Genomic DNA, 13,206 nt, shown 5'->3' on the forward strand with positions numbered 1-13,206 from the left:
ACACCACTATTACACCACTATTACACCACTATTACACCACTATTACACCACTACACTATTACACCACTATTACACCACTACACTATTACACCACTATTACACCACTATTACACCACTACACTATTACACCACTATTACACCACTATTACACCACTATTACACCACTACACTATTACACCACTACACTATTACACCACTACACCACTATACTATTACACCACTACACTATTACACCACTACACCACTATTACACCACTATTACACCACTATACTATTACACCACTACACCACTACAGCACTATTACACCACTACACCACTATTACACCACTATTACACCACTACACCACTATTACACCACTACACCACTATTACACCACTATTACACCACTACACTATTACACCACTATACTATTACACCACTATTACACCACTACACTATTACACCACTATTACACCACTATTACACCACTATTACACCACTACACTATACTACCATATTACACCACTACACTATTACACCACTACACTATTACACCACTATTACACCACTATTACACCACTATTACACCACTACACTATTACACAACTATTACACCACTATTACACCACCATTACACCACTACACTATTACACCACTACACCACTATTACACCACTACACTATTACACCACTATTACACTATTACACCACTATTACACAACCATTACACCACTACACTATTACACCACTACACCACTATTACACCACTACACCACTATACTATTACACCACTACACTATTACACCACTACACCACTATACTATTACACCACTACACTATTACACCACTATTACACCACTATTACACCATTACACCACTACACTATTACACCACTACACTATTACACCACTATTACACCACTATTACACCACTATTACACCACTACACTATTACACCACTATTACACCACTATTACACCACTATTACACCATTACACCACTATTACACCACTATTACACCATTACACCACTACACCACTATTACACCACTACACCACTATTACACCACTATTACACCACTACACTATTACACCACTATTACACCACTATTACACCACTATTACACCACTATTACACCACTACACTATTACACCACTGTTACACCACTATTACACCACTATTACACCACTATTACACCACTATTACACCACTACACTATTACACCACTATTACACCACTACACTATTACACCACTACACTATTACACCACTATTACACCACTATTACACCACTATTACACCACTACACTATTACACAACTATTACACCACTATTACACCACCATTACACCACTACACTATTACACCACTACACCACTATTACACCACTACACTATTACACCACTATTACACTATTACACCACTATTACACAACCATTACACCACTACACTATTACACCACTACACCACTATTACACCACTACACCACTATACTATTACACCACTACACTATTACACCACTACACCACTATACTATTACACCACTACACTATTACACCACTATTACACCACTATTACACCATTACACCACTACACTATTACACCACTACACTATTACACCACTATTACACCACTATTACACCACTATTACACCACTACACTATTACACCACTATTACACCACTATTACACCATTACACCACTATTACACCACTATTACACCATTACACCACTACACCACTATTACACCACTACACCACTATTACACCACTATTACACCACTACACTATTACACCACTATTACACCACTATTACACCACTATTACACCACTACACTATTACACCACTGTTACACCACTATTACACCACTATTACACCACTATTACACCACTATTACACCACTACACTATTACACCACTATTACACCACTACACTATTACACCACTACACTATTACACCACTATTACACCACTATTACACCACTATTACACCACTACACTATTACACAACTATTACACCACTATTACACCACCATTACACCACTACACTATTACACCACTACACCACTATTACACCACTACACTATTACACCACTATTACACTATTACACCACTATTACACAACCATTACACCACTACACTATTACACCACTACACCACTATTACACCACTACACCACTATACTATTACACCACTACACTATTACACCACTACACCACTATACTATTACACCACTACACTATTACACCACTATTACACCACTATTACACCATTACACCACTACACTATTACACCACTACACTATTACACCACTATTACACCACTATTACACCACTATTACACCACTACACTATTACACCACTATTACACCACTATTACACCATTACACCACTATTACACCACTATTACACCATTACACCACTACACCACTATTACACCACTACACCACTATTACACCACTATTACACCACTACACTATTACACCACTATTACACCACTATTACACCACTATTACACCACTATTACACCACTACACTATTACACCACTGTTACACCACTATTACACCACTATTACACCACTATTACACCACTATTACACCACTACACTATTACACCACTATTACACCACTATTACACCACTACACTATTACACCACTATTACACCACTATTACACCACTATTACACCACTACACTATTACACCACTATTACACCACTACAATATTACACCACTATTACACCACTACACTATTACACCACTATTACACCACTACACTATTACACCACTATTACACCACTACACTATACTACCATATTACACCACTACACTATTACACCACTACACCACTATTACACCACTACACTATTACACCACTATTACACCACTACACTATTACACCACTATTACACCACTACACTATTACACCACTACACCACTATTACACCACTACACTATTACACCACCATTACACCACTACACTATTACACCACTATTACACCACTATTACACCACTACACTATTACACCACTATTACACCACTACACTATTACACCACTATTACACCACTACACTATTACACCACTATTACACCACTACACTATTACACCACTATTACACCACTACACTATTACACCACTATTACACCACTACACTATTACACCACTATTACACCACTACACTATTACACCACTATTACACTATTACACCACTATTACACCACTACACTATTACACCACTACACTATTACACCACTATTACACCACTATTACACCACTATTACACCACTATTACACCACTAATACACCACTATTACACCACTACACTATTACACCACTATACATTTACATTACATTTTAGTCATTTAGCAGACGCTCTTATCCAGAGCGACTTACAGGAGCAATTAGGGTTAAGTGCCTTGCTCAAGGGCACATTTACGTCATTTAGCAGACGCTCTTATCCAGAGCGACTTACAAATTGGTGCATTCACCCTATAGCCAGTGGGAAAAGCACTTTACACTTTTTTTTTTTTGGGGGGGGGGGGGGGGGGGTAGAAGGATTACTTTATCCTATCCCAGGTATTCCTTAAAGAGGTGGGGTTTCAAATGTCTCCGGAAGGTGGTGAGTGACTCCGCTCTCCTATTACTATTACACCACTACACTATTACACCACTATTACACCACTATTACACCACTATTCACTATTACACCACAATTACACCACTATTACACTATTACACCACTATTACACCACTACACTATTACACTACTATTACACCACTACACTATTACACCACTACACTATTACACCACTACACTATTACACCACTATTACACCACTATTACACTATTACACCACTATTACACCACTACCCTATTACACCACTATTACACCACTATTACACCACTATTACACTATTACACCACTATTACACCACTACACTATTACACCACTATTACACCACTACACTATTACACCACTACACTATTACACCACTACACTATTACACCACTATTACACCACTATTACACTATTACACCACTATTACACCACTATTACACTATTACACCACTACACTATTACACCACTATTACACCACTATTACACCACTATTACACCACTATTACACCACTACACTATTACACCACTATTACACCACTACTACACCACTATTACACCACTATTACACCACTACACTATTACACCACTACACTATTACACCACTATTACACCACTACACTATTACATATTATATACTAATAGTTATTACATACTACCATACAGTTAACATTTACACACTATAAAGTTCTTACATTATTACATACATTAGTTATTACATACTATTATAGTTACTACATAATACTTTACCGTTACACATATTACATACTATTATACAATTATACCACATTAGTTCACACTGAAAGGAGTTCTCTACAAACTGATATTAAATTGCTGACAGTTATAATGCTTAATGACTTGCTATGAGCATGTACAGTGAGGGAAAAAAGTATTTGATCCCCTGCTGATTTTGTACGTTTGCCCACTGACAAAGAAATGATCAGTCTATAATTTTAAATGGTAGGTTTATTTGAACAGTGAGAGACAGAATAACAACAAAAAAATCCATAAAAACGCATGTCAAAAATGTTATAAAATGATTTGCATTTTAATGAGGGAAATAAGTATTTGACCCCCTCTCAATCAGAAAGGTTTCTGGCTCCCAGGTGTCTTTTATACAGGTAACGAGCTGAGATTAGGAGCACACTCTTAAAGGGAGTGCTCCTAATCTCAGTTTGTTACCTGTATAAAAGACACCTGTCCACAGAAGCAATCAATCAATCAGATTCCAAACTCTCCACCATGGCCAAGACCAAAGAGCTCTCCAAGGATGTCAGGGACAAGATTGTAGACCTACACAAGGCTGGAATGGGCTACAAGACCATCGCCAAGCAGCTTGGTGAGAAGGTGACAACAGTTGGTGCGATTAGTCGCAAATGGAAGAAACACAAAATAACTGTCAATCTCCCTCGGCCTGAGGCTCCATGCAAGATCTCACCTCGTGGAGTTGCAATGATCATGAGAATGGTGAGGAATCAGCCCAGAACTACACGGGAGGATCTTGTCAATGATCTCAAGGCAGCTGGGACCATAGTCACCAAGAAAACAATTGGTAACACACTACCCCGTGAAGGACTGAAATCCTGCTGCGTCCGCAAGGTCCCCCTGCTCAAGAAAGCACATATACAGGCCCGTCTGAAGTTTGCCAATGAACATCTGAATGATTCAGTGGAGAACTGGGTGAAAGTGTTGTGGTCAGATGAGAAATCCTGATATAGAGTGAGAGCTCTTTGGCATCAACTCAACTCGCCGTGTTTGGAGGAGGAGGAATGCTGGCTATGACCCCAAGAACACCATCCCCAACATCAAACATGGAGGTGGAAACATTATTCTTTGGGGGTGTTTTTCTGCTAAAGTGACAGGACAACTTCACTGCATCAAAGGGACGATGGACGGGGCCATGTACCGTCAAATCTTGGGTGAGAACCTCCTTCCCTCAGCCAGGGCATTGAAAATGGGTTGTGGATGAGTATTCCAGCATGACAATGACCCAAAACACACGGCCAAGGCAACAAAGGAGTGGCTCAAGAAGAAGCACATTAAGGTCCTGGAGTGGCCTAGCCAGTCTCCAGACCTTAAGCCCATAGAAAATCTGTGGAGGGAGCTGAAGGTTCGAGTTGCCAAACGTCAGCCTCGAAACCTTAATGACTTGGAGAAGATCTGTATAGAGGAGTGGGACAAAATCCCTATTGAGATGTGTGCAAACCTGGTGGCCAACTACAAGAAACGTCTGACCTCTGTGATTACCAACAAGGGTTTTGCCACCAAGTACTAAGTCATGTTTTGCAGAGGGGTCAAATACTTATTTCCCTCATTAAAATGCAAATCAATTTATAACATTTTTGACATGCGTTTTTCTGGATTTTTTTGTTGTTATTCTGTCTCTCACTGTTCAAACAAACCTACCATTAAAACTATAGACTGATCATGTATTTGTCAGTCGGCAAACTTACAAAATCAGCAGGGGACCAAATACTTTTTTCCCCTCACTGTATGAGCCTTTATAATGTGTTATTAATCAGTGATGTACATCTCACCTGGTTCTTGTCTATCTGAAGTTTTGACTTGATGGACAGGCAGCAGTTGGCGTCATTATTGACCCTAATCTCTGTTGACAACACACACACACACAAAACAATACAGTTAGCTAGGACGTCTATTCATCTACGTATCTCCTATACCAAGTATCTGCTACACAGACAGTCTGATAAACAGAGATAGAACAGCAGAGAGACTACAGACAGTCTGATGAACAGAGATAGAACAGCAGAGAGACTACAGACAGTGTGATAAACAGAGATAGAACAGCAGAGAGACTACAGACAGTCTGATAAACAGAGATAGAACAGCAGAGAGACTACAGACAGTCTGATAAACAGAGATAGAACAGCAGAGAGACTACAGACAGTGTGATAAACAGAGATAGAACAGCAGAGAGACTACAGACAGTCTGATAAACAGAGATAGAACAGCAGAGAGACTACAGACAGTGTGATAAACAGAGATATAACAGCAGAGAGACTACAGACAGTCTGATAAACAGAGATAGAACAGCAGAGAGACTACAGACAGTCTGATGAACAGAGATAGAACAGCAGAGAGACTACAGACAGTCTGATGAACAGAGATAGAACAGCAGAGAGACTACAGACAGTCTGATGAACAGAGATAGAACAGCAGAGAGACTACAGACAGTCGGATAAACAGAGATAGAACAGCAGAGAGACTACAGACAGTCTGATAAACAGAGATAGAACAGCAGAGAGACTACAGACAGTCTGATGAACAGAGATAGAACAGCAGAGAGACTACAGACAGTCGGATAAACAGAGATAGAACAGCAGAGAGACTACAGACAGTCTGATAAACAGAGATAGAACAACAGAGAGACTACAGACAGTCTGATAAACAGAGATAGAACAGCAGAGAGACTACAGATAGTCTGATAAACAGAGATAGAACAGCAGAGAGACTACAGACAGTCTGATAAACAGAGATAGAACAGCAGAGAGACTACAGACAGTCTGATGAACAGAGATAGAACAGCAGAGAGACTACAGACAGTGTGATGAACAGACGTACCTGTTGCTATTCTGTGGAAGATGGCGGGGATCGGGTCTCTGGTGACTACAACTTCCTCCTCGTTCTCAGAGTTTGACACGTACGTGTTGTCTGGTGAAAATAAGAATAAAAGACAAACATTTGGAGGCGAACTAGAGAAGTACTCATAACCCATATAGCACATTCAGAAACTGACTTAACACACAATACTTTGCATGGTACCCGGGAGGTTAAATCAGACAGGATGTACTCCACTGAATCCCCTTTAGCTGTACAGTTAAAAAATGTTCAAACTAAGCCAACCAATATGGATCCAACAGTTCCACTAGCCCAAGTATCTCCAACAGGAGCTAGGACCAACAAAGCATTTAGGCTATTTAGAAGAAAAGCATTTTTTTGAATGCAGGGGGAATGCATTATTTTTATAATACTTTTTTTGGGGGGGGGCAGATCAGCTTTAATATTGCAGATAGAATGTGGCTTCCATCAATGTAATTGTCTGCATCATTTCCAATCCCCCATATACATTTTTTTTTTAAAATAAATTATATATATATATATACACACATTATATATATATATATATATATACACACACATTACATACACATATATATATATATATATATAAAATGTGTGTATATATATACAGTGGGGAGAACAAGTATTTGATACAGGTTTTCCTACTTACAAAGCATGTAGAGAGAGGTCTGTAATTTTTATCAAAGGTACACTTCAACTGTGAGAGACGGAATCTAAAATCCAGAAAATCACATTGTATGATTTTTAAGTAATTAATTTGCATTTTATTGCATGACATAAGTATTTGATCACCTACCAACCAGTAAGAATTCCAGCTCTCACAGACCTGTTCGTTTTTCTTTAAGAAGCCCTCCTGTTCTCCACTCATTACCTGTATTAACTGCACCTGTTTGAACTCATTACCTGTATAAAAGACACCTGTCCACACACTCAATCAAACAGACTCCAACCTCTCCACAATGGCCAAGACCAGAGAGCTGTGTAAGGACATCAGGGATAAAATTGTAGACCTGCACAAGGCTGGGATGGGCTACAGGACAATAGGCAAGCAGCTTGGTGAGAAGGCAACAACTGTTGGCGCAATTATTAGAAAATGGAAGAAGTTGAAGATGACGGTCAATCACCCTCGGTCTGGGGCTCCATGCAAGATCTCACCTCTTGGGACATCAATGATCATGAGGAAGGTGAGGGATCAGCCCAGAACTACACGGCAGGACCTGGTCAATGACCTGAAGAGAGCTGGGACCACAGTCTCAAAGAAAACCATTAGTAACACACTACGCCGTCATGGATTAAAATCCTACAGCGCACGCAAGGTACCCCTGCTCAAGCCAGCGCGTGTCCAGGCACGTCTGAAGTTTGCCAATGACCATCTGGATGATCCAAGGGAGGAATGGGAGAAGGTCATGTGGTCTGATGAGACAAAAATAGAGCTTTTTGGTCTAAACTCCACTCGCCGTGTTTGGAGGAAGAAGAAGGATGAGTACAACCCCAAGAACACCATCCCAACCGTGAAGCATGGAGGTGGAAACATCATTCTTTGGGAATGCTTTTCTGCAAAGGGGACAGGACGACTGCACCGTATTGAGGGGAGGATTGATGGGGCCATGTATCGCGAGATCTTGGCCAACAACCTCCTTCCCTCAGTAAGAGCATTGAAGATGGGTCGTGGCTGGGTCTTCCAGCATGACAACAACCCGAAACACACAGCCAGGGAAACTAAGGAGTGGCTCCTTAAGAAGCATCTCAAGGCCCTGGAGTGGCCTTGCCAGTCTCCAGACCTGAACCCAATAGAAAATCTTTGGAGGGAGCTGAAAGTCTGTATTGCCCAGCGACAGCCCCAAAACCTGAAGGATCTGGAGAAGGTCTCTATGGAGGAGTGGGCCAAAATCCCTGCTGCAGTGTGTGCAAACCTGGTCAAGACCTACAGGAAACGTATGATCTCTGTAATTGCAAACAAAGGTTCTGTACCAAATATTAAGTTCTGCTTTTCTGATGTATCAAATACTTGTCATGCAATAAAATGCAAATTAATTACTTAAAAATCATACAATGTGATTTTCTGGATTTTTGTTTTAGATTCCGTCTCTCACAGTTGAAGTGTACCTATGATAAAAATTACAGACCTCTACATGCTTTGGAAGTAGGAAAACCTGCAAAATCGGCAGTGTATCAAATACTTGTTCTCCCCACTGTGTGTATATATATATATATATATATATATATATATATATATATATATATATATATATATATACACACACACACACACTACCATTCAAAAGTTTGAGCTCACTTAGAAATGTCCTTGTTTTCTAAAGAAAAGCACATTTTTTGTACATTAAAATAACATCAAATTGATCAGAAATACAGTGTAGACATTGTTAATGTTGTAAATGGCTATTGTAGCTGGAAACGGCTGATTTTTAATGGAATATCTACAATGGCACGTTGTGTTTGCTAATCCAAGTTTATCATTTTAAAAGGCTAATTGATCATTAGAAAACCCTTTTGCAATTATGTTAGCACATCTGAAAACTGTTGTGCTGATTAAAGAAGCAATAAAACTGGCCTTCTTGAGACTAGTTGAGAAACAGACGCCTCACAGGTCCTCAACTGGCAGCTTCATGAAATCAGTCCTATTTATGATATAATTTACAAAGATTATAAAAATGTTTAACATTTTCTTCAAAAAAGTATGTTTTTATCAATTAGAATATTTGAGTTCAACCATAATCCGGTGGATTAAACTGAAATTGCAACCAACTTTCTATGGCTTGTTTTAAAAATAGCAATATTTTGGAGATGATTTCATTTTCAAATAACCGAAAGTGAGATCTAATGTGAATAAAGGGAAAAAGGCTATTCTTGAACATGGGGTGAGACATTCTTACTAATCTGCTACAGAACCAGTTCGGATTTAAGTATAACTTTTGTATGACAGAAGCCTTTAGTGAGAGATGTAATGCTTTAATATTTAATAATTTATGCTATTCTAAAATGGATAAAATTGTTTTTTCCCCCCTCATCAATCTACACACAATACCCCATAATGACAAAGCAAAAACAGGTTTTTAGAAATGTTTGCAAATGTATTAAAAATAAAAAACGGAAATATCACATTTACATAAGTATTCAGACCCTTTACTCAGTACTTTGTTGAAGCACCTTTGGCAGCGATTACAGCCTTGAGTCTTCTTGGATATGATGCTACAAGCTTGGCACACCTGTATTTGGGGAGTTTCTCCCATTCTTCTCTGCAGTTCCTCTCAAGCTCTGACAGGTTGGATCGGGAGTGTCACTGCACAGCTATTTCCAGATCTCTCCAGAGTTGTTCAATCGGGCTCTCGCTGGGCCACTCAAGGACATTCAGAGACTTGTCCCGAAGCCACTCCTGCGTTGTCTTGGCTGTGTGCTTAGTGTTGTTGTCCTGTTGGAAGGTGAACCATCGCCCCAGTCTGAGGTCCTGAGCGCTCTGGAGCAGGTTTTCATCAAGGATCTCTCCGTACTTTGCTCCGTTAATCTTTCCTCGATCCTGCCGCCGAAAAACATCCCCACAGCATGATGCTGCCACCACCATGCTTCACCATAGGGATGGTGCCAGGTTTCCTCCAGATGTGACGCTTGGCATTCAGGCCAAAGAGTTCAATCTTGGTTTCATCAGACGGACAATTCCGGACCTCATGTCTTGGTTTTTGCTCTGACATGCACTGTCAACTGTGGGACCTTATATAGACAGGTGTGTGCCTTTCCAAATCATGTCAAATCAATTGAATTTACCACAGGTGGACTCCAATCAATTTGTAGAAACATCAAGGATGATCAATGGAAACAGGATGCACCTGAGCTCAATTTTGAGTCTCATAGCAAAGTGTCTGAAAACGTATGTTGTATTTAAGTGTGTATGGTAGCAAATAATAATAATAATAATATGCCATTTAGCAGACGCTTTTATCCAAAGCAACTTACAGTCATGTGCGCATACATTTTTACGTATGGGTGGTCCCGGGGATCGAACCCACTACCCTGGCGTTACAAGCACCATGCTCTACCAATTGAGCTACAGAGGACCATCATAATTTGGTTGTATAATCCAGAAAGGTTAGAAAAATCCAGAGGTTGGAATGCATTATTTAAATTATTTGTCGTAATGATGAAAATAATTTTCTAGTCACCAGCTGTTCCCGTCCATCCGTGGGATTAAAACGACATCCAACTGTCACTAGTTCGATTTTTATGTGATGTATTTTCTATCCAACACAATCAGTTAAGGAAGGCTGGACTAAAGAATGTCTTGAAGTAGGAAATGGTCGTTAAAAAAGCACACCAGACACCCACTGCATATTCTTTAAACCCTGACCTGTTCACCGGACGTGCTACCTTGTCCCTGACCTGCTGTTTTCAACTCTCTCTCTCTCTACCGCACCTGCTATTTCAACCTCTAAATGCCCGTCTATGAAAAGCCTGATGTACTGACCTGTTGCCACATCTACAACCACTGTGATTATTATTTGAACCTGCTGGTCATCTATGAACGTTTGAACATCTTGGAGAAAAATCTGGCCTTAATGGCCATGTACTGTTATAATCTCCACCTGGCATAGCCAGAAGGGGACTGGTCACCCCTCAGAGCCTGGTTCCTCTCTAGGTTTCTGCCTTTCTAGGGAATTTTTCCTAGCCACCGTGCTTCTACATCTGCATTGCTTGCTGTTTGGGGTTTTAGGCTGGGTTTCTGTATAGCACTTTGTGACATCTGCTGATGTAAAAAATAGCTTTATAAATCAATTTGATTGCTTGATTTAAACATCGTCTAGGCTCTACCCTTGATTCACCGACCCAACAGAGAGCTGAAAGCAATAAATCTTTCATGGATATTAAGTTCCATTGCGTGACACATCCTAAAACTGCTTTCTCCTTCGGTCCACAGTGACATAAAAACGTATTGACTGAATTAGGACGAAATTACAGGGGCTCGCTGACAGTCACACCGGCGGAGAAAGAGGATGTGTTCCAAATCACACCTCAACGAACTGGATGGGGCCATAAACAAACAAGAAACCGCTCACCCAGAGGCAGCGTTTATGGTGGGCCGAGACTTTAATGTGGGGAGACTTAAAACCGTCCTACCTCGCTTCTACCAACACGCCTCCTTCGCCACTAGGGGGCACTAAAACTCTAGAACACTTTTATTCTACCCACAGAAACGCAAACAAGGCCCTCCCTCGTCCTCCATTCGGCAAATCTGATCATGACTCCATTCTCCTGCTTCTTGTTTACAAACAAAATCTCAAAACAGGAAGTACCAGTGATGTGCTCAATACTGAAGTGGTTGGATGAAGCAGACGCGAGGCTAAAAGACTGTTTTGCTAGCACAGACTGGGATATGTTCTGGGATTCATCCGATAGCATCGAGGAGCTTTCCCACAACAGTCACAGGCTTCATCAATAAGTGCACAGACAATGTCGTCCCCACAGTGACTGTAAGAAACCAAAAACCTACAGGCAATATCCGCACTGGGCTAAAGGCCAGAGCAACCGCTTACAAGGAACGGTACACGGCCGCATACAAGAAAGGCCGCTACGACCTCCGAGACATCAAACATGCAAAAGGACAATATAGGAGGACGGTGGAACCCTACTACGTCGGATGTGGCAGGGCTTGCAGATGATAACGGATTTCAAAGGGAAACCCAGCCATGAGTTGCCCAGCGATGTAGAACTCCCAAACGAGAGAAATGCCTTTTATGCTCGATTTGAGGAATATAACACTGTGCCTTGCGTGAAAGACCCTGTTTTTCCAGATGACTGTGTGATCTCACCGATGTGAGCAAAACATTTAAAACAGGTTAACAATCACAACGGAATACCAGGGCACATTCTCAAAGCAAGCACAGATGGCAAGGGTCTTCACAGACATTTTCAATCTATCCTTGTCCCAGTCTGTTATCCCAACATGTTTCAAGCTGACCACCATTGTCCCTGTTCCCAAGAACTCCAAGGTAACCTGCCTAA

At 40.5% G+C, this 13,206-nt stretch overlaps 1 protein-coding gene across 1 annotated transcript in view; it reads right to left on the reverse strand.

The window, feature by feature from the left end:
* The window catches only part of LOC311145156 (protein mono-ADP-ribosyltransferase PARP8-like), a 68,196-nt gene that overhangs the window by 35,212 nt on the left and 19,778 nt on the right, over positions 1 to 13,206 (reverse strand). The window contains exons 4-5 of the mRNA XM_084181354.1: positions 7,174 to 7,263; positions 6,129 to 6,199 (exon numbers count right to left, since the gene is read on the reverse strand). Of these exons, the coding sequence (XP_084037480.1) occupies positions 6,129 to 6,199; positions 7,174 to 7,263 (161 nt within the window). The remainder of the gene's footprint in view (positions 1 to 6,128; positions 6,200 to 7,173; positions 7,264 to 13,206) is intronic.

Source organism: Coregonus lavaretus (genome assembly GCF_964263955.1).
Source record: "Coregonus lavaretus genome assembly, chromosome: 17".
Classification (NCBI taxonomy): Eukaryota; Metazoa; Chordata; class Actinopteri; order Salmoniformes; family Salmonidae; genus Coregonus; species Coregonus lavaretus.